Source organism: Acartia tonsa, chromosome 10 (genome assembly GCF_053477335.1).
Source record: "Acartia tonsa isolate MP-2025a chromosome 10, ASM5347733v1, whole genome shotgun sequence".
In the NCBI taxonomy this organism is placed as follows: Eukaryota; Metazoa; Arthropoda; class Copepoda; order Calanoida; family Acartiidae; genus Acartia; species Acartia tonsa.
In genome coordinates, this window is record NC_137269.1 from 602,624 (window position 1) to 626,115 (window position 23,492).

The 23,492-nt window shown below is 31.1% G+C and overlaps 2 protein-coding genes and 1 long non-coding RNA gene across 3 annotated transcripts; all 3 read right to left on the reverse strand.

The window, feature by feature from the left end:
* Nucleotides 1–905: 905 nt before the first annotated feature.
* Nucleotides 906–4,408, reverse strand: LOC145329752 (uncharacterized). Its single transcript, XR_013883074.1, has 4 exons — nt 4,314–4,408; nt 3,710–3,773; nt 3,134–3,187; nt 906–1,032 (listed from the first exon to the last, which is right to left on the reverse strand). It is a non-coding gene; the product is annotated as an uncharacterized LOC145329752 (long non-coding RNA).
* Nucleotides 4,409–9,154: 4,746 nt separating this feature from the next.
* Nucleotides 9,155–13,318, reverse strand: LOC145330368 (uncharacterized). Its single transcript, XM_080175005.1, has 6 exons — nt 13,259–13,318; nt 12,905–12,975; nt 11,569–11,633; nt 9,813–9,872; nt 9,521–9,610; nt 9,155–9,181 (listed from the first exon to the last, which is right to left on the reverse strand). The coding sequence occupies exons 1-6, from the start codon at nt 13,294–13,296 to the stop codon at nt 9,155–9,157; spliced, it is 351 nt and encodes a 116-aa protein (XP_080031131.1). The 5' UTR covers nt 13,297–13,318.
* A 1,202-nt stretch (nt 13,319–14,520) lies between these two features.
* LOC145330369 (uncharacterized) lies at nt 14,521–21,583 on the reverse strand. Its single transcript, XM_080175007.1, has 10 exons — nt 21,530–21,583; nt 20,131–20,223; nt 19,825–19,916; nt 19,485–19,557; nt 18,375–18,484; nt 18,082–18,179; nt 17,373–17,436; nt 15,892–15,949; nt 15,152–15,201; nt 14,521–14,569 (listed from the first exon to the last, which is right to left on the reverse strand). Exons 1-10 carry the CDS (start codon nt 21,578–21,580, stop codon nt 14,521–14,523), a joined length of 738 nt encoding a protein of 245 aa, XP_080031133.1. The 5' UTR covers nt 21,581–21,583.
* Between the last annotated feature and the right edge of the window lie 1,909 nt (nt 21,584–23,492).

Here is a 23,492-nt window from a genome sequence, read left to right on the forward strand (position 1 = left end):
ATGGCCGCTGCCGAATCTAAAGCCGCACAAAGCTGCGGAAAGTGCGGCTGCAAAGTCCTAAATTTTACAAGTTTATGATATGTAATTCTATTTAACAATAAATATCGAATAATTATTACATTTTTAGAAAATCAAAATACAGTATCACAAAATTTAAATGAATATATTTTTTATGTTTATAAAAAGCGAAGCTTTTCTACTCTTAGAATCAGTCCATACGTCTGTACATAATGGTATATCTTACTACTGAATTAGACACGTTAAAATTGTCCTATTGATTTTAAGCTTATAATGCTTATTTCTGTAACAATTAAATACAATTCAGAAAGTGTAGCAACTCTATACTAAATTTTAGAACGTCTGTATTTCCATTTTAACCATGATATTAAATAATATTAAATATCAAACGCGTTGTTACTCTATATTTGTTAATGTCCATTTGTCTGACTTTCTGATTGGTTTTATGGATGTTGTCATTCTTATTTTTAAAAGCGGAGCTTTTCTATAATTGGGGTTGGTCCCTACGTCCGCAACCATTATCGTTAATTTATGCATGTTTAAATAGTCCTATTGATTTCAAACTTTGCGTCAAAATACCTGTGACAGTTAGGTACAATTAAGAAAGCGTAGCAACTCTATAATCGTTACCAGAAAGTCTGTACGTCCATTTAAAAATTTTTTACATTTTGACAGCATTTTTTTGTATGATATGGTTATACTATTCATCTGATTTTTGGAATAATGATTCATAGAACAACAAGGTAAAGTATTATAAGCGGGGCAAATCCTAAAAACGAAAGTATGTCCTTTTATTGTATCCTTTATTTTAGAAATTTATGTTCTGCTTATTAAGTTCTGATACTCTACAAGAGTTATTGTACGTTTTTCCTTCTTTCTGATGTTATGGCTTCGCTTTTATGGAAGTTGTCATCCTTGTTCCTTTTAAAAATTATGGATGACAATTAGCTATGATAGACATGTTTCTCATCAGTTATTATGGAAGGTACATCTTCACTCGACCGTTTTCCTCCCCTGAAAAGAAAAATAATGGTTATTTCTCGCATCGTATTATAAACACCTATATGCGCGTATAAAAAATCTACAATTAAAAGTTTAAAACCAGTTTTTTAGCACGGGCTAAAGAAAAGGGTTTTAATCTTATGATTGTACATTTTGTTTGTAGAAAATTGGATATAATACAAGACATAATTTTTCAGTATAGCTGAAAACCGGTTATTAAATAGTTTTGAAGCTATACTGGAAATATTATCACTAATAAAAATGTATATAATAGAAAGCGCAGCAAAAACCAAAGTTTCGGAAAGTTTATTCCAATATCGCTTCTAAAAATTGTGTTTAATTATTGTACATTTATATATCCGCGGAAAGCAGTTTGTAATAATATGCCATAAATAACTAATAACATGATCGGAAAGATGGATGGGCCAAAAATAATCATAAATTATCATGGATCTTAAGGTTAGAGAATGGACGATAAATTCATGTTAGAAACAGAATTATTTATAAATTAAAACGAACTGTAAAAAGTTTGTACAAAGGGAATAATAGCTTTTACAAAATTCAGTAAAGTTGTGAGTAAGATTCCAGTCAAATGCCCATATTAGGTCAAACTGTTTTTAAATATGGGTTCATATATACTATTCGTTTGGTCAACATTAAGAAAAGTTAGACCTAACAAGGATGACAACATCCATAAGTAGCGAAGCACAAAAAATCGTCGATGGGAATACGTACAGGTAGATTTAAAAGGTTTTTACTAAAATCAAGAATAGATTTATTGGATAAAATAGACATGAAACCTTGTTTTATTTTGCATGATGATGATGGTCAAAGTGAATTATATCAAAGATGCTCATAACAATGGGAAAAATTCTTTTGATACTGATATCCCATAAAAGTTTGAAAATTGCATCAAAATAAACAAAGATATGGGGAAATATGTAAAACATTTAAAAATAGCCAAAAACCTGATAAAAGGCAGTCTGGCCGTCATGGTTGTTTTATTAAAACGACAAAAAATTTAATTTTTAAATCCTTAACTTAAAAATTTGGAAATTTGGACCATATACACTGAAGATATGGAAAAAAGTGTTAAATATATGTAAAAATAGCCTAAAACCTGCCAAAAAGGCAGTCTAGCCATCATGGTTATTTTGTTTAAAAGACGGGAAATTTAATTTTGATATCTATAACTGAAAAATTTTGAAAATCGGACTATAAACACTGAAGATATGGAGAAAAATGTTAAATATATAAAAAAAAACAGCCTAAAACCTGCTAAAAAGGCAGTCTGGCCGTCATGATTGTTTTCTTTAAAAGACGGGAAATTTGATTTTGATATCTATAACTGAAAAATTTTTGAAAATCGGACCATAAACACTGAAGATATGGAGAAAAATGTGAAAAAAATAAAAATAGCCTAAAACCTGCTAAAAAGGCAGTCTGGCCTTCATGGTTGTTCCTTTAAACGACGGGAAATTTAATTTTGATATCTATAACTGAAAAAATTTTGAAAATCGGACCATAAACACTGAAGATATGGAGAAAAATGTGAAAAATATAAAAATAGCCTAAAACCTGCTAAAAATCGGTCCGAACGCCAATGATGTTTTATAGTCAATTGTGCTCCTTAATGATGGGAATGTTGTCAAAAAATTTCAGCATTCTATCTTTTATAGGAGCTGAGTAAATCCCATTTCCCCCATAGCGTTACGGACGGACTGACTGACGGACGGACTAACTGACGGACGGACGGACGGACGGACGGACGGACAAAGTGAATTATAGAGTAGCTTCGCTACTAATAAGCGTATATGACTGGAGGGTTGCTCACAATTTTACAGACTATTGCGAAAGCTACTATTCCAACTAAGTCCCTAAAGTCTGTAAGCTAACTTTGGAGACCAAACTAACAGTCCAAACTGCCCACAATTCCTATAGTATTAAAAGTATAGAGATGCAAAAAAATGACGTCATATAATACAAATTAACAATGGTAGGCCAGTATACATTGTCATTGACCAATGATATTATACACTGGCCTATTATTGTTCATTTGTATTGAATGACATAAATTTTTATTGGGCACACTATATATATGCTGTCTCCTTACCTCGTATGTGGAGCAATAGACACTCTCTTAACAGGCTTGGCTGATTTAGGCCTTCTAAACATACATACATAGATAAATACAAGGACGCCCAAATAATTCTATGTGGGGGGGAGGGATTAAATGAGGGGTTTCAAAGCTAGGATTGTGAGGGGTAATCTAAAAGAATTGAGACGGGGGAGAATGGGGAGTTTCAAAGTTTGAGGTGGGTAAACACACATTAACCCCTCTCCCCTTGGAATGGTAGATAAATAGATGGATAGATAGATAGCTTAAAAGATAGATAGATAGATAGAAAGATAGATAGATAGATAGATAGATAGATAGATAGATAAATAGATAGATAGATAGATAGATAGATAGATAGATAGATAGATAGATAGATAGATAGATAGATAGATAGATAGATAGATAGATAGATAGATAGATAGATAGATAGATAGATAGATAGATTGATAGATAGATAGATAGATAGATAGATAGATAGATAGATAGATAGATAGATAGATAGATAGATAGATAGATAGATAGATAGATTGATTGATTGATAGATAGATATATAGATAGATAGATGAATACCTTGCAGCTAATTTCAAAGGTGTCTGTAGACAGATGCTGGCTCTCGCTTTTGCAGCTTCTCGTGCTAAAAGTTTAATATTTATTTCATACAACGGTAATTAAACAGCTTTCCGTGAATATAAATGTACAAATATAAGATCAAAACCAGTATTTTAAGCCCCGAGATGAGGAAGGCACCGTCTAAAAAAAACTTGGTTTTAATCTTATGATTGTACATTTTTATATTCTTCGAAAACTGGAAATAATACGATGCTAGACATATTTTTTCATTATTGCTGAGAACCGGTTCTAATCCTTCGGATATTAATCAGTTTCGAAGCTTTACAGGAAAACATATTATTAAGAAATTTACTCTAATGTTTTGTCTGACATTTTTTTGGTGGTAGGGGGGGGGGGTGTTTTTTTGTCCAGGTCGATATCTCTCCGCATAGTAACACCCCCCCCCCCCCCTCCAAAAAAAAGAGAGTAATAGTGAGAAATCTTCCCTGGATATATAAAAGCTTCACTGTGAAGTTGAACCATATCGGTTCAGTGGTTATCTTAAGATACAGACACAAAGACAACATCCTGTTTCTTTTTACATGAGGATAATTATTAGTTATACCTTGTATTACTCTAAAAGGAGCTGATTTTGGACGATTTGGCTTGGGTATTTCTGAATTTTCCTGAAATAAACTAATATCAAGTCCTATTACATCGATATAATCAGCCGTTTAAGAGATTTGTATGTAACCTAATGTGTCCATGTTAATAGGATTTGTAGAGAAGGTGGGGCATTAGTCTGTTTATTATACTAGTACCCAAAGTTTTACAATCACATTTTCTTATTTGTTTGCTTAAAAACTTTGGATACTTTTATTGAATATTGTTTGGTTGGTTTATCACCAGTGTCCAAACTCTTCAGCCAATAATTGTAATCATCAAAAGGGATGATTTTATTTGTCATCATTGTGAATGCTCTTCAATATATCGCCCATTGTCATATGCCTTAAGGTCCCTACGGGCTAGAAATTTGGATATTTAAAATGAAAGTTGAATATTTAATCTATACTACAACTTTCTTTGTCAGTCCATCTGTGAAGATTCCTAGAGAGAATGGGGACTGTTTTATACACTAATCCCCAAAGTTTGATAACAACGTCTTGTAATTCGTTGGCTTAACAACTTTGTAAACTTTTGATTAGTTCGTTCATTAAGTTGGCATTCAAACGTTTCAACTACTAATTTGAATCTACAGAATTGGTAATTTTGTGTTATCATTTTTGACTGTTCATCAATTTAATGGCCATTGTCCTATCCCTTTAGATATCTGGAAAATTCCCCTGTTTCCTCTGTTTATGAGCTTTCTTACTTATGGATGTTGTCATCCTTAAATCACTTTATATTCTTGTTCAAAAATTGTTTTTTTTTCAGAAGACTTCAATTTTCCTGTCAAAAATACTTTTGTAATATTTATTATTTTTTTATTGCATTTCCGTTCTAGCAGCACAGTAATTCTAAAATGAGGAGTGACCGCATGTCTCTACGTTCAATCACTTAAAGAGTATCAATTAAAAGTAAAAAAAAACATTTTGAACTCTATATTAACATCGCAGTCTAGACTTTACAGTATCTAAACAGTCTAGACTCTACATTATCTTCACATTTTAAGTCTAGACTATATAATATCTACACAGTCTAGACTCTACAGTATCAACACAGTCTAGACTAAACAGTAACAACACAGTCTACACTCTACAGTATCTACACCGGACTATATATTATGTACACAGTCTAGATTCTACAGTATTAACACAGTCTAGACTCTACAGTATCTTAACAGTCTAGAATCTACAGTTTTTAAACAGTTTAGACTATATAGTATCTAAACAGTCTAGAATCTATATTATTTCAACAGTCTAGACTTTACAGTTAATATAAAGTCTAGACTCTACAGTATAAACACAGTCTAGACCCTACAGTATCTGCACAGTCTAGACTCTTAAGTATCTACACAGTCTAGACTCTACAATATCTAAACAGTCTAGACTCTACAGTATCTAAACAGTCTAGACTCTACAGTATCTAAACAGTCTAGACTATATAGTATCTACACAGTCTAGACTCTACAGTATATAAACAGTCTAGACACTACAGTATCTAAACAATATAGACTCTACAGTATCTAAACAGTCTAGACTCTACAGTATCTAAACAATTTAGACTCTACAGTATCTAAACAGTCTAGACTCTACAGTATCTAAACAATATAGACTCTACAGTATCTAAACAATCTAGACTCTACAGTATCTAAACAGTCTAGACTCTACAGTATCTAAACAGTCTAGACTCTACAGTATCTAAACAATCTAGACTCTACAGTATCTAAACAGTCTAGACTCTACAGTATCTAAACAATCTAGACTCTTCAGTATCTAAACAGTCTAGACTCTACAGTATCTAAACAATCTAGACTCTACAGTATCTAAACAATCTAAACTCTACAGTATCTAAACAGTCTAGACTCTACAGTATCTAAACAATCTAGACTCTTCAGTATCTAAACAGTCTAGACTCTACTTTTTCAACGCTCTGTAGTCTCTTTAGTTTATATACAGTCAATTAAATCTATCCTCTACAATAAATATGTAGTCTAAACTTATTATTTTATTTCCATTTTACTATTTTTTTCAAAATAAAATGTCATAAATATATTGTTATGGCTGCGCTATTTATTTAAATTATTTTCCTTGTTTACTATTGCAAAGGTTAAATTTCTAAGAAACCAAACATTGAAAAATTGTCTAAAGTACAGAATTTTTTTTTTATAAAATACAAAGTTTATCAACACAGTTTAGACTCTTCAGTATCTAAACAGTCTAGACTCTACAGTATCTAAACAATCTAGACTCTACAGTATCTACACAGTCAAGACTCTACAGTATCTAAGCAGTCTAGACTCTACAGTATCATCTACACTAGTACACAGTCTAGACTATATAGTATCTACACAGTCTAGAATCTACAGTATCTACACAGTCTAGAATATATATGTAGTCTAAACTTATTATTTTATTTGCGTAGTCCAGAATTTTAAACTTTCATGTATTTCTATCAATGTTTTATTTCCATTTCACTATTTTTTTTCAAAATAAAATGTCATAAATATACTGTTATTGCTGCGCTATTTATATAAATTATTTTCCTTGTTTACTATTGCAAAGGTTAAATTTCTAAGAAACCAAACATTGAAAAATTGTCTAAAGTACATATTTTTTTATAAAATACGAAGTTTATGATTTTAAAAAGTATACGTCCATAATAAGGGTTATAATATGCAAAATAAACAAAATAGTTAGAATGTTTATTAATAATCTCATTGTTTCCAGGAGATTTATAAGTGCATTGTTTAAATCCAGAATAGATTCATTGTGTTGAAAATCTCGAAACCTTTCACGTCTGTTATATGTTATATTTTTATTTCGTAGCATGACTGAAATACCGATTGACAAAGTAAATCATATACTAGATGCTTATTGAATATTGATATAGGGAATCTTCACATGAAAAAACAGCCGTCTATCTTGAAAAGCAACCCAGAAAATCACATTTCCTTAATAGCGTAACGGAAAAACAAATCTATAATACAAAGTAGAACGATGTCTGTTTGTTTGTAGCAAAGGATCTCGCTAACCGCTGAACCTATCGGGTTCTCCTTAACAGGGTAGCTTCTCATAGGTCCCAGGAAGGTTTATTACGATTTTGGAGGAGGGTACCACCACCCTCCCAAGAGAATTTTTTTAAAAAATATATGGGGTTTGGGAATCAACTCCCCCCCTTTCTCAAGTACACCTAGAAGGCTCTAAGGTGCGTAGCCGCTAGTAAAATTATAGAGTAGCTTGGCTTTCTATAAAATAATACTTATCACAAGTAGATGAAGAAAGAAGTAAAGAAAAATAGCTCACCGATTCTATAAAGAATGAACAACATTGATTTTAGTTTTAAAACAATAACAGTCAATTTCAAATTATCAAACTATATTATTAAATTATGTATGCACTCTCTTTCAGGATATAATCTCCTCGGAAATAAATCTTATCTTATCTTATCTTATCATATGATTTTTATAGCTAGCGATTCTTTATTAAATTTCGTAGTGATCATAAATAGCGATCACAAATTTTTGTGGAAGACAGTCAAATCTAATAGTAATTAAAATGGATAGATAACATTTTAAGTATTAGATGTCAATAAATCACTAAACATGACAGTTAAGTCAGATATTCCATTAAATTAAATAAATTAGTTTTTGAAATAGACAAGAAAAAGAAAAAGAAACAAACCGTCATTAATGAAACTAGGAGACGAGCAAACATTATTATAGAACAGCTTCGCGTCTAAACAAACAAATTATGACGTAATAACTTCACTTCACCCTATGACAAAATATTGATAAAATCGGCAAGAAATATGCATAATTCTTTCCCCTTTGGGCTTTACCCCACTTTTGTAGTATCGCAGCAGATCCATAATTCACTTTGCCTGTCCGTCCGTCAGTCCGTAACGCTGTGGCAGATTTGTAATTTTTCTCGGCTACTATTAAAGAAAAATGGCTGATTTTTTTTATGTGAAGATACCTATAACAATGAGTATTCAATATTTAATATAATTCGTCCGTCGGTCTGTCAGTATATCTACAAAAAATGAATACATGTGTAAGGTTTTGTAATTTTTCCCCCATAAATGTATTTTTATTATAACATCTGCTCTTTAAATAACTTTGTGTATTTTCATCCATAATTTTTGTGCTGCGTTACTAATGGATGTTTTCATCCTTGTTATTATTCTAAGCCTTGAAGAATTGAATATTATCAACTTCCTTTCCCCTTGCAAATTTTTTTAAAAGATTTCCGCTGGTAGAATTCATACCCCCTAAAAATAGATCAAAACCTACCACGTACACTTGAAAAGCTTCACTGAAAAAAACAGTGATATAAAGTGATAAATAAACAAACATTATTATTTTTTTTTTAAATTTGAATTGATTTGTTATTCGTCAATTGCACTGTAAAGGTCAAAGTGCACTTAATTGTATAAAAACAAGAACAATTATGCAGGGAGGAAGGGAGGTTACAATGGATCGAATATTCAATATTTTAGGGTCTCAAACCTTGAGGACCAGCTTAAAGTGTTCGTGAAGTATTTAGACTGAATTTGGGGACTAGCGCACACTTGCCATGGAATTTGTTATGAATCTAACATACAAAACTTAAAAAAACAGACAATTAACACAATTTATAAAGTATAAAATTATTTCGGCTGGTTCTAACAAATATTTTTTTCCAAGAAAATGTCATTTCATGTCTAGTAACTCCACTGTGATATTTATGTAATAAACAGTCTAAGAACCCTTCGTGTAAACTTGATTTTTGGTGGAATTTAATATTATAGGAGATGTTTTTTTCCTTAGAACTCTTTCTCATTTTGAGTTTTCTGATTTAGATATACATAGAAACTTTACAATTTTCTAGATAAATCTGGTTTTCTTGACCTTTCAACGAAATCTCTTAAACTGAATTAATTGTCCATTGTCTCCTCCCTTCCTCCCTGACAATTATGTTTATAAGCATCCAAGCAATAACCAGCTAAAATAATTTCTAAACTACTTAAAAATATTTTAGAGATTACTCAACCTAGAAAGATGTATATGTTAAAGATCTCGGTAACCGCTGAACCAATTTAGCTCCACTTTTTAGTAAAAATAAAAATACCTATCGTTCATACCATGATTTAAGCTATTTTTACCCCCCGCCCGCGGCCCCCCCCCCCAACTCTCATTTTTTTCAATGTTGTTCCTTGAGTAGGTGGGGTTTGTTTCTTAGCCGAAGGTGGTTCCGATGTCTCCCAAAAACGTCTTCGATTCTAGATAGAGAGATATGAGAAGTTATGTAGATAGACAGATGGATATAAAGATAGAAAGAAAGATAGAATAATAAATTGATCATTTAAAGATTTATTTAGAATTTTTTTAATTCATAGATAGCAATGCCAATATGTCTTATCATTTTCAAAGTGATTTATAGAATTCTTAATGTTAGAATAGTTCATCTATTTTAAAACTTACATTTAAGAAATGAAGACCTTCCTCCGCCGCCTTTTTCACTTTTCCCTCAAATCTTTCTTTCTGAAGAAAAGAAAAATAAAGATAAAAGTTTGTTTGTCTCAAATTATAAAAAGCAGTAAAATAAATGGAGAAAATCACTGATAAATCAGACATGTGACGTCATAAAAAAAGAGGGAGATAAGAGGAGAAGTGGGAAAGAAAATCCCTAAAAAAGATATGGATAATCACTCATTTTTATGACGTCACATGTCTGATTTTTGAGTGATCTTCATTTACTAATTTTCTTGTTTTTCGTTAACCGATTGAGTTCTCCCTTGTAGGAAAGCTTTACAATGGTTCTGAGATACTTTTGCTTATTTAATTTTAAATTTAAATGTTGAGAAAGTTAGAGGTTATTTTATCCCTCCCCCTCCCCCTCCCCCTTAGATGCTTTAAAAACGTTTTAACTTTCAGTTAAAGAGGTGCTAAACTTACAATACTATGCCTAATGCTCAAAAGAATCTTCAATTTTTGATTACATTAGATCATAACTTAGTGTCACAATACACTTTTTATATTATACTTTATAATTATAGAGATCTTCCAAAAAGGTTTGAAATGGAAGGGGCTATAATAATATTTATTGTTTTTTTTTAATTTTCTAATATTATCTGATTGGATAAAAGGCAAAAAAAGTCTATTTATATTAACTGTTTATTTTGAACTTTTGCGATGCATTTAAAACAAAGGCATTTTTGTCCATTAGCAACGCAGCAACAATAAGCCAACAACATTTTAGCTTGTAATGTAACAAAACAAGGATGGCAATATTCATTAACGTGCAGCTTTTTATAGATTATCTGATAAACAAACATCAAAAATTTTACAGTACTGGATGCTGAAAATGGACATACATTAATTCATAGTCTTGATTATAGAGTTGCTACGCTTTCTAAATTGTACCACAAGGAAAAATCGTTAAACTCGCCCCTCATGTAAAGAAATATGATGCTGTGTGTTTGTAAGAGAAAATAAAAACGGCACAAAAAAACTTATTTCAAACATTATTTTATGAGGGAACAGACTTTAGTACCAGGGACAAGTTATAGAGAAGCCGCGCTCCTAAAATTGCAATAGCCACTCAATTTTATTGCTTTTTATGCCGTCATTCTTTTTGTCGAGTGATCGCCCACTTTAAGTTTAGTTTTTTGTAATTAGAATTAATTGGGTTTTCAAGGGGTTATTTTTCTCGGGAGGAAGGGGGTTGATGCAGCCCTTTTGAAAATAGTAATTAAGTTTTCCTTTGATCTAAAATAAGCTTCACTCTACAGGAAGTTCAATCCGGTCCAGCCGTTACCGAGATCTGTTGTCTTATAACTGTTATAACTGTCCTATTGATTTCAAACTTTGCATGAAAATTTGGTATAGTTAAAATTTAGGTATAATTTAGAAAGCGTTGCAACTCTATAATCGTTACCAGCAAGACGGTAAAACATGCTGATTTTTTAATATTTGGACAACAATTTTTTTGTATGATATGATTACCTATTCTACTGATTTTTGGAATGATGATTCTTAGGACAAAAAGGTAAAGTATAATAAGCGAGCTAACTCTATAACTAAATCAATTTTGCAACAAAATTATGCACAATTTCGTTTAGGCTCTACAAGAATTATTGTTTGGTTGTCCTTCATTCTGATTTTAGAGCTTTGCTTATATGGATGTTGTCATCCTTGTTTATGTAAAGTTTATGTATATATCTAACTATTGTTATACCTCTGAATATTTATGAAGATTTTTATCCACATGACTATGTAGTCCTGACCCGTTTACCAATTTATCTACAAAATTAAAGGAAAGTGTCATGTGTGACGTCAAGAATATACGTCTTAAAAGGAGGCATAAGAGAAGATGTGGAAAATGAAATCAATAAAAAAGAGATGGTCTTAGATGTATTTTTATGACGTCATGCCTGAAACTTTTTGTATCTCCAAATTAAATAACACCTATAATAAGTTATAAAGAAGAGGGATTGCCATATTTAGGTCAGGTTTAGGCTGATTTTAAAATTATAAAACCTGATATTAATCACTACTTCCATGACTTATTGTAGCGGGACAAAGTGTCTCAAAAATCAGCCATAAAAAGGAGGGAAATGAGAGGAGAAGTGGGAAAGAGACTCCCTAATTTATGACGTCTCATGGCTGATTTTTCAAACACTTTGTCCCGCTACTGACTTTTTGTAGCTTTGATACAAAAAAACGCGTCATTAGGGTGAATTATAGAGTGCCTGCTTGTATTAAAACAAGGATGACAACATCCATAAAAGCGAAGCACTGAAACGGTAGGACAAACGGACATTAACACTTGTATAGTGTTAGAACTTAATTATCATAATATAAATTTATAAGAGTCAAAGCAAAATTGTAAGTAAATTTGTTGTAAAACTGCTTGATACAGGATAATTTTTATGGACATACTTACATTTTTAGGACTTGATTATAGAGTTGCTTCGCTTATTACATCATACTTTGTTGTCGTCCCAGGAATCAATCTACCAAAAATTAGATCAATCCGATGATTTGATCACATAAAAATTTGTTGTTAAAAAAGTAAAAAAATCAACATGTTTAAAATGGACGTACGGACATTTTGGTAATGATTATAGAGTTGTTACGCTTTCTAAATCGTACCTAACTACTAAAGGAATCACCATGCAAAATTTGAAATCGATAGGACAATTCTAACATGCCTAAATTAACGGAAAAAGCTATCCGTTACGGACGTACGGACGGACCGACCCTAATTATAGAAAAGCTTCGCTTTTAATAATACCTAGTGCTGCTATGTGTGTCACGTGACACAAATAGTAAGAGTAAAGGGAATGCTTTGAATCAAAAACAGGCAAAACTCAATAACATGCACCGTTAGGACTTCAGGGCAAATGAGGTGGAATCAAAGGATTGGTTGTCTGTTGTATGTGATTTGTCCTAACAGCCCATTGGTAGCGGACGATACTATGGCTTTTCTAGCTGATCACTTGATATCGAAGTAGAATCCTGCCCTAACGAGGTAAGCTATTATAAGCTTTGCTTCTAAAATTATCCAATACCTAAAAATTCCATGTCTTTTTTAAGTTTACCCATCAGTAATGTTGTCATCTTTTCCTCTTGAAATTCTTTCCTAAGTAAAATAAGTATGATTACATTCTATTAAAGTTTAGCTATCGTTTCATTTGGGGGTATCGCAACCCTCCCAAGAGAAATCGCCAAAAATAAAAAATTTAAATAAAAATTTAGTGGCGAAAAGATATTTTAGTAAACTGCTGATTTTAACATAGATATTTTTTTTTAAATACAAGAGGCCTCTAAGAGCGTATCTGGTGGTATATTTAAAAGTTTCCTAGTGGTCCAAATTCGGTTTCTTGGATATCGATGAAAATCCTGAACATTTTTATTAAGCTTACCTTTTTATAGCCTTTATTTCTTGTTGAGTTAAATACATTTTAGCTTCCTGCTCCTCACTTTTCTCTAAAGATAAAATAAACCAGTTTTTTCTTGCGGCCATTAAAACCAGTTTTTTAACAATCATTTGAAAGGGCGGGAGGGGCCATTGGGCTGTTTATTACACTAGTCCCCAAAGTTTTATAATAACGTTTTCTTATTCGTTGGCATATCAACTTTGGGGACTCTTCTCGAATTTTGATTGGTAGCTTTATTAAGTTTAGTGTCCAAACGTTTCAACCACTAATTGTAATCTACAGACGGGGTTATTTTATGTATAATTATGTGGGATGTTATAAATTCATTGGTCATTGTCTAATCCCTTTAGATCCCTGATCATTGGGCAAATCTTAGAATAGGGCCATAACTATTTTTCTCGTATTCATTCGAATCCGGTGGATAGGAACCAGTTCTCATCCATACGAAAAAACTATGTCTAGCATCATATTATAAACAGCTTTCTACATATATAAAAATGTACAATCATAAGATTAATACCAGGTTTTTTAGCCGGTGCCTTCGGCACCTCGGGGCTAAAAAACTGGTTGTAATCTTATATTTGTACATTATATATCCGCGGAAAGCTGTTTATAATACGATTCGAGAAATAACTATTATTAAATGAAATATAGTCGACGTAAATAATAATATTTTTAAAATTACATGTTGATACTATGTCAGACAAGACTACTTTTTTACTAAAGCCATAAATTAATCCTTATAATAAAGTAACAGGATGTCTCTCTGTCTGTCTCTTTGTACCGAAGGATCTCGCTAACGTCTGAACTGATTTTGTTCTCCTTAACAGGTTAGCTTCTCATAGAGGCCTCTAGGGGCACTTGAGGAGGTGCAAGTTGGATTTGATATCCTAATTTTTTATTTTAGATTTCAAAAGAAAAAGTATTTTTTTTTGGGGGGGGGAGGGGTATTTTTTTCTAGGAACGATTAGGGAGGATGGGGGAACCTATTCCAAAATAGTTATAAATCTTCCTAGGACAACTGGGAAGCTACCCTGCAAAGTAGAACCACATCGGTTCAGTGGTTAGCGATATTTTAATATAAAAAGACACCCATCATGTTACTTTATTATAAGGATGTCAATATGTACCATTTTAATAACTTCCAGGATCCAACTCGAACCATTAAAAAATTAGAAAATTATAGGCTTATCAAATTAGAATGTTTTAATCAATCATTTTCATTTTCAAACATGAACAAAAATGGTTTATTTTCCTTTCTCATCATCTTCGAAAATTTGATCACATGACTTCCCACTAAAAATAATTATTATAAATATTTTATAAAATATGTTTAAAAATAAAAATTTAATAAAATAATATGCTTAATATTTTATTTGTTACCGGCTGCGGATAATTTTAGCCAGCCGCTTTATCTATTTTTTTTTTTTTGGGGGGGGGGGTGAGGAGCTGTTTGCATTGAATTTAGCCTCTAGGGGAAAGCGAGAGAGGTCAGTGAAAAACCAAAGTACAACCCAATTGGGAACAGTAATTTATGAGTTATTAAGTTTCAAACAAAAAAATCTTACTACTTTACATCATAGGATTGTTATAGTCATAAAATATCATATATTATTATTTCAATGATCAAATGTCAACAGCGTCGATATTATGTCAGATTTAACCACTTTTTATTTAATCCATATTGTCGACGCATACTATTAAAATTGCATATTAATACACAATGTCTAGATCATATATAAAATGTATAAATGTTCATAGATTTTTGGAGATAATCGATTTTTGGAAAATTTTACCGTGAAAAACACCTGATCCTTTAATTGATAGCTTGTTATTGCTGCGCTACTTATGACCAAAATTGTGCTCATTTTAGTTTACCTTTTACCATTAATAAATTCTTGATCAAAAAGCACGTTCCCCAAAAATACCTAAAATATGGTTGGTGAGATTAGGTTAGGTTTCAGGGGCACTGGGAATCCATGTGGGGATAGAACAATCCACAGGGGTTAGGCATAGACCAAAAGTACTATCCCCCCCCCCCTCTTATTTTACTTTTTATCAAAAAAGGAAGGGGGGTTTAGTGCCTGACAGGCACTTTGAGTGAAAGCATCGCTTTCGTTGTTAGATTATTAGACAGATTAGTAATATTGAGTCAGTAGTTTTAGAGGTCTTAAGCATTTGAAATGGTAGATAAGGAAAGAAAATTGCCTAACAAAATCCAGGGACTTATGTGAAGTTCCCTAAAATAGAGGTTATGAAAATTTTGAGCTACAGATAAAAAATCATACTACTTTTTATACTAAGGAATATACAGGGAAAAGGTTCCTCCCCTTCTTACCCATTCCCCTTCAGCTACGTTTAAAAAAAAAAACAGTTTTAATCCAACTAAACTCTAATAAATTATTAAATTTTGCGGCATTTTCAATTGTAATTGATTGGCTGAATAGCAGCCCCTGGGTATATACAGAAAGTATCTTTACTTAGTTTTTGAGGCATTTTATTCTATTAAAGATAAACGGTATGTGTCCATATCCTTTTCTGCAAGCTTGAGACTTCTAACAACTAACTTATAACTTTCCTAAAATGGTTTTAGACTATTTATTACATAAAATGTCTACCTTTATTGTTTCTTCACAACGTTCAATCCAATCTAGTGTGGTGTTAGTTTTCCTTAATCTAGATAGATATACATAAACAGAAAGACAGATAGATAAATTGATAGATAGATAGATAGATTTTTAGATTGATAGATTAGATAGACCGATAGATAGGTAGACTGACAGACAGACATACAGATAGATAGATATTCAACAGGTAGTCAGACAGATAGATAGATAGATAGACAGACAGAGAAATAAATAGATAGATAGATAGACAGACAGATAAATAGATAGATAGATAGACAGACAGATAAATAGATAGATAGATAGACAGACAGATATATAGATAGATAGATAGACAGACAGATAAATAGATAGACAGACAGATAAATAGATAGATAGATAGATAGATAGATAGATAGATAGATTGATAGATAGATAGATTGATAGATAGATAGATAGATAGATAGATAGATAGATAGATAGATAGATAGATAGATAGATAGATAGATAGATAGATAGATAGATAGATAGATAGATAGATAGATAGATAGATAGATAGATAGATAGATAGATAGATAGATAGATAGATAGATAGATAGATAGATAGATAGATAGATCGATAGATAGATAGATAGATAGATAGATAGATACATAGATAGATAGATAGATAGATAGATAGATAGATAGATAGATAGATAGATAGATAGATAGATAGATAGATAGATAGATAGATAGATAGATAGATAGATAGATAGATAGATAGATAGATAGATAGATAGATAGATAGATAGATAGATAGATAGATAGATAGATAGATAGATAGATTGATAGATAGATAGATAGATAGATAGATTGATAGATAGATAGATAGATAGATATATAGATAGATAGATAGATAGATAGATAGATAGATAGATAGATAGATAGATAGATAGATAAATATTAATAGAAATTAATTATGAAGATTATAAGTTACCTATAAATTCTATGATACATAACCAGTGCTAATTATAAAGATTATAAGTTACTTATAAATTCTATGATACATAACCAGTGCTAATTATAAAGATTATAAGTTACTTATAAATTCTATGATACATAACCAGTGCTAATTATAAAGATTATAAGTTACTTATAAATTCTATGATACATAACCAGTGCTAATTATAAAGATTATAAGTTACTTATAAATTCTATGATACATAACCAGTGCTAATTATAAAGATTATAAGTTACTTATAAATTCTATGATACATAACCAGTGCTAATTATAAAGATTATAAGTTACTTATAAATTCTATGATACATAACCAGTGCTAATTATAAAGATTATAAACTACCTATAAATTCTATGATACATAACCAGTGCTAATTATAAAGATTATAAACTACCTATAAATTCTATGACACACGACCAGTGCTAATTATAAAGATTATAAGTTATTTATAAATTCTATGATACATAACCAGTGCTAATTATAAAGATTATAAATTACCTATAAATTCTATGATACATAACCAGTGCTAGCTCAAACTGTGCTGAAGCATATAAACATCTTCCTAAAATACATTTGTAATAATAGTTCAACAATAATTAACCTGTGTCAGTTAGTCGGTCATGTATTTTGTAATTAAAGGAAGTATTATTTTTAAATTGGCAGTTTGATTTCAACAAAGCATTTAATATTTATGGTTTATTTGCCTAGTAGTAAAAAAAAGTTATAGTTCAAACTTTAAAAAAATTAACAAGAAATTAAATAAAAAGAATTCTTGACTGGGGATACCGAGCCAAAATAAAGATCATTACAGTTTGAGTCAACATTCTTACCCTTAACCTTATTTCTTCAGTATATATATTCTTTATGGGGTTATCTATAAGTGGAACAATTCCCCCACCCCTTATTCTTTTCAATAGGTTGATACACACCCAAACAATTAAAAAAAAAATTTCCAGTAAGGAAGAGCACAATAAGTAAATTCATAAGTTAATTTTTAATGCACAAGGCTGTCATGAAAAGTAGTAAGGTTTTTTTCTGTCTGAAGCTAAAGATCTCAAAAATTGCTGACCATATCAAATGTTCGCTTTTCAAGTAAGATATATCCTTATATCATTGGATGGTTTTATTTTTTTCCTACGATCCACGACCTTTAGAAGAGGCTAGGGACAAAGCAACTAGTCTACATATTAATAATAATAACACTTACCGTAAGCCTCCAGAGCCTGTATAGAATGTTTGGCCAGCTTAACAGCCTCCTGTGCATCCACTATGGCCTCCTGGTTTCTATTCAGTTTCAGGTAACACCTGACATAATAAGCAATACTTTAAAAGCTTATTATTATGTCTGCCAACTATTTAGTATATTTTAACAATTACTATTTCCTTAAAGCTATGTGTAAAGAATCCCTATTAAATGCTAAATGTATCTGTAATTGCTCAATGATGTGGTTAGCTTTTAAGGAAGGTTTGTTTGGGACTTATCTACCTACAGATATATACCTGCTTCTTTGGACATAAGCTGATTCAGAATACTGATCCAAAGCAATTGCTTTAGAGAAGAATTTTACAGCCTTCTCTAGGTCTCCACCATTTCTCACCTCAATTTCTCCCTACATAGTACATATATTGATATGTTAACGATACAGTGAAAGATACATTGATAGATACATCATTAGATACATTGGTATATAAATTGATAAATACATCATTAGATACACTGGTATATGAATTGATAGATACATCATTAAATAAATTGTTATATAAATTGATAGATACATCAATAGATACATTGATAAATACATCATTAGATACACTGGTATATAAATTGATAGATACATCATTAGATACATTGGTATATAAATTAATAGATACATCAATAGAAACTTTATAGGTACATTGATAGGTACATTAAAGGAAACATCAATAGATACGATGATAGATACATTAATAAATATATCAATAGATACATCGATGGGTACATTGATAGGTACATTGATAGATACATAGATAGATACATCAATAGATACATTGATAGAAACATTTAAAGAAACATCAATAGATACATTGATAGATACATTAATAGACACAACAATCTATACATTGAAAGATACATTGATAGATACCTTTATAGATACATAAATAGATACATCAATAGATACATTGATAGATACCTTTATAGATACATAAATAGATACATCAATAGATACATTGATAGATACCTTTATAGATACATAAATAGATACATCAATAGATACATTGATAGATGCATTAATAGATACATCAAAAGATACATTGATAGATACATCACTAGATACATCGATAGATACATCGATCAATACATTAATAGATACATTGATAGATACATCGATAGATACATCGATCAATACATTAATAGATACATCGATAGATACATTGATAGATACATCGATAGATACATCGATAGATACATCGATAGATACATTGATAGATACATCGATAGATACATCGATAGATACATCAATAGATACATCAATAGATACATTGATAGATACATTAATACATTGATAGATAAGTCAAAAGATCAAACCATAGATATATTATAAAAGACATTGGTAGATACATGAATATTACCTGTTCCAGAAAAGCACTGGCATCATCCTGATCTTGATTCTCCATGTTTACTGTAACTGACCTTCTGTCACTCCTGTACAATTATGTGAATTATTCTGTCCTGCATCAGCTTTATATCATCAGGCCTGGCTATTCTAACAATCAATTCTACAAAAAATCGCGAAACCTTTTGAAGTAAGGTTGGGGTATACTTAGTTTTTTAATGTAACTGAAGAGGGGTGGGTAAGAAAGGGAGGAAAACGGGAAGGGGGTTGTGGGGAAATTTTCCTTTAGAATTGTTTGTCAGAATCACATTCCCTTTTCCCTGGAATAAAATTTTTTGGAGGTTTATTCTAATTACCTCCGTTTATCTTTGATATCAGATTTGACATCTTTAGCTCCAACTACTACAGCCATGTTTCTACTTTTATCCACATATACCTCCTCTACAATCTATACAGATAGATAGATAGATAGACAGATAGATAGATGGTTATATAGATAGATAGATAGATAGATAGATAGATAGATAGATAGATAGATAGATAGATAGATAGATAGATAGGTAGGTAGGTAGGAAGCCAATAGATAAATAGATAGATTATTTATAGATAGGTAGGTAGGTACATAGATAGATAGTTAGATAGATATATAGTAAAATAAAAACCTTAGTTTTCTCTAGGCTTTTCTTAGCCTTTCTCTCTCTCTCCTGCATTTCATTCTGTATGATTGCGAATGCTTTGTTCTTCCGAGGCATCCCCTTAATAAATACAGATTAATAACTAGCTGAAAACTTCACTGAAAAGAATGAATACGCTTTCAACAATAAGGCTATACAAAATGAAAAAAACCTGTTTTTACAATTTTGAGTGAAAGGGAGAGATTAGGACGAATAACCACCTTTCTTGTAAAAAGATTTGGAGGTTTTTCTATGTTAACCATATATTGTCTGCACTTTTAAACAATAAAGACATTAATCCTTCAATCAACCTGTGTTTGATTCTATCAGGGATAAGGGATAGGAAACCTGTCCATTAATTAGGTCCCGGCCTAGATTCTAAAGGGATATTGCAACTATTACAAATTACTATCAAACTGGCGGACGCTCCCAAGTAGCTGTCGCTCTAAACCAATAAGAATCGGCCTGTTTTTAACAACCAATCACCAATTGGCGAAAATTTTAGAAGCAGACAATTCTAGAAAAAAAAATGATTTCGTCTGCTACTAAAAAATAATTATAAATGGTGTTAGATCACATTAGCTTAATTATTAAATCTGCTTAGAGTTAAACATTAAAAAAGGGCCATATAGAAAAAACAAAAATAACGGGATTATTTTTTGGAAAGGAGGTAGCTACGAATTTTCATTTGGTAGTTTTTAAATTAGATGTTGTATTTTGAATTTTAAAAATTTAATACGGAATTGATACAACACCTCAACCCTAATATATGTACAATACACAATACAACACAGTACAAATATATCACTACATAATAGTATCCAAAGAATACTTGATAGAATGTTACCCAAGTGCATATTAATTTATTTATTTTGAATTTTAATTAGCAATGAAATTTTCAAATAAAATTTTTACTCATTAATAAAAATGCAAATAATACAAACTAAAATCTGTCTGAGGGAAACCCAACGATAGCTTTCTGACAGTTCAAATTACCAAAGTAAAAGATAAAAAAATTTTGGGAAAGAAAAAACTTCATTTTAACAAAAGCCATTAATATATAGGTTTATAAAAGGTTATGTTTTTTACTTTAAACTAGCTACCTGAATTTGATTCTATACTTTAACTACACACACACACACAGCTTTTTTATTAGCGTTTTATACGAAGCACTGCGCCATCCCAAAACTGGTTTATTAGGCTAGAAATAGGCCTAGGCTTGAAATAGGCCTGAAATAATATTTTCCTACGTTTCCCATCCCTTATCCCTGGATTCTATAGCGTATCAGCTCTATAACCTGACACTTTGAAGCGAAGCTTTTCTGTAACTTGCCTTGTCTAACCTATTGTTTCCTACCGTCACTACAATAACATATTATATAAATACCTTTTTTCCATTTTTACCGCCATCGTCCCTAGGTGTAGCAATTTCAGACATTTTTTAACTAAACAAGGATGACAACATCATCAAGTAGTGAAGCACAAAAATTGATTGCCGAAGCGAATCAAGCAAATATTCTGTGGTCATACACATATATATTATTGTGGATGAATTAAATCACGAAACCTTCATCAAAAATAATAATATTCTTTTTTTTTAAATGACCTTTGGACTTACAGACAAGTTAAGCTTTCTATATTAAATAGCAGCAGAATGAATTAAAAATATGTTAAAAGAAAAAAGCTACTTGTCCTTTCATCTATAAACAAAAAAATTCTATAGAATGGCAAGAATTATAATTTTGATACTAACACCATCAAATTTTTAAAATCGAACCAAACTTCCTTTATAGATATGTGGAAAACAGTGAAAAAAATAAAAGCGGTCAAACAGCTATTTGAAGCAGTGGGACTGCTATAGATGTTAAATGTTGTCAAGAAATATCAGATGTCTATATTTAATAGCAGCTGAGAAAATATCATTACCTACATATTGTCACGGACTGAATTAATGACAGACAAAACATGTCCTAGTTGAATAATAGAATAATTTACTTTAAAACCTACAGGGAGTTTCAAGAGAAATGTCATTTTTAAAAGCTAAATTATGCATAGAAAAAAATTATATCAAATGCTTTATATATTTGAAAAACCTGTTGAAGTCCATTTATGTTTCAAATGTTTAAAATGACTATTTCAACAAATTATGCCTTAAAAACCGGTTTTTCCAAATTGCCCGATTTTTGTAAGATCGAGAGACCATGGAAATTTTAAAGTGTGTTCAAAAATGCGTTTATTTTTAAAATTAAAAGTGCGCGACTTGTGTTAATAGTAGATAAATGTTATGCATACCGTTATGAAACACCCGGTACTTTTTATCAAGAAGGAAACAATTGTTTATGGCAAAAAAATTATATATAAACAAGAATGACAACATCCATAAAAGCGAAGTTCTGAAATGGTAGGACAAACGATTATTAACACTTGCATGTAGAGTGACAGAACTGAATAAGCAGAATATTAATTCATAAGTCTAAACAAAATTGTTAGTAAATTTGTTTCAAAACTGCTTTAGTACATGACACTGTTTAAAGACATACTTACATTTTTAGGAAAGCCTTGCTTTTAACAATATGTAAGAGAGAGAGAGAGAGAGAGAAAGAAATATGGAGAAAGATAGGATGGGAGGGATAACAAAGACAATTATGACTATAGTAGCAAAGCACTAACTACTCACAAACATACAGACCAATTATATATTAACTGTGCAACCAATAAAATAGTTGTTTATCTGATTAAAGGTTAAAATATACTGCGAGTTTTTCTTATGGTGAAACTGTATAAAATTGTATTTGATTCTGAAAATACGGAGTAAATATTAGAAACAAGACAAAGATTATACATGATTGCGGCAAGGAAGAATGATAACTGTCCGTTCCTCCGTCTGAAGCTTAATATCTCGGTAACCACTGAACCGATTGGATTATACTCTTTAAGGAATATACCAACTGGTCCTGTGGTAGTTTAAGCTTATAGAGGGGGAGACACTCACAGCCCCTCCTAAGAAATCAAACACCCCCCACCCCCTCCCAACATTTTTTCCTTGGGAAAAGCCCTTAGACGGTAGGGGCGACTCTACTAGTATGTATATAAACAAGAATGAGAACATCCACAAATTGGGAAGTAAATAAATTATGGATAGACAAAGAAATAAAGTAAGTTATAGAAGATCTTAATTAATCACAAAAAATATACAGAAAATTTAAACCCTGAAAAAGTATCTGATTGATTTCCATAAACCAATTTTTTGTATTTTAGATTAGAATAGAAAAAGTCAAAAGTCAAAACCATCACAGAACCCGTAGGTATATTCCCTGAAGAGTAGAGCCCAATCAGTTCAGTGGTAACTG

What these genes read in the sequence shown, in the direction of transcription:
- LOC145330368 (XM_080175005.1), bottom strand. Translation starts at nt 13,296, where the DNA reads ATGTATTTAACTCAACAAGAAATAAAGGCTATAAAAAG. An exon ending in GAAATAAAGGCTATAAAAAG is followed by an intron (nt 12,976 to 13,258) that starts GTAAGCTTAATA and finishes TATTTTACTTAG; the next exon opens with GAAAGAATTTCAAGAGGAAA. An exon ending in AAGGTCTTCATTTCTTAAAT is followed by an intron (nt 9,611 to 9,812) that starts GTAAGTTTTAAA and finishes CTCTCTATCTAG; the next exon opens with AATCGAAGACGTTTTTGGGA.
- LOC145330369 (XM_080175007.1), bottom strand. Translation starts at nt 21,580, where the DNA reads ATGTCTGAAATTGCTACACCTAGGGACGATGGCGGTAAAAATGGAAAA. An exon ending in CCAGTGCTTTTCTGGAACAG is followed by an intron (nt 18,485 to 19,484) that starts GTAATATTCATG and finishes TGTACTATGTAG; the next exon opens with GGAGAAATTGAGGTGAGAAA. An exon ending in GAATTTATTAATGGTAAAAG is followed by an intron (nt 14,570 to 15,151) that starts GTAAACTAAAAT and finishes AATTATTTTTAG; the next exon opens with TGGGAAGTCATGTGATCAAA.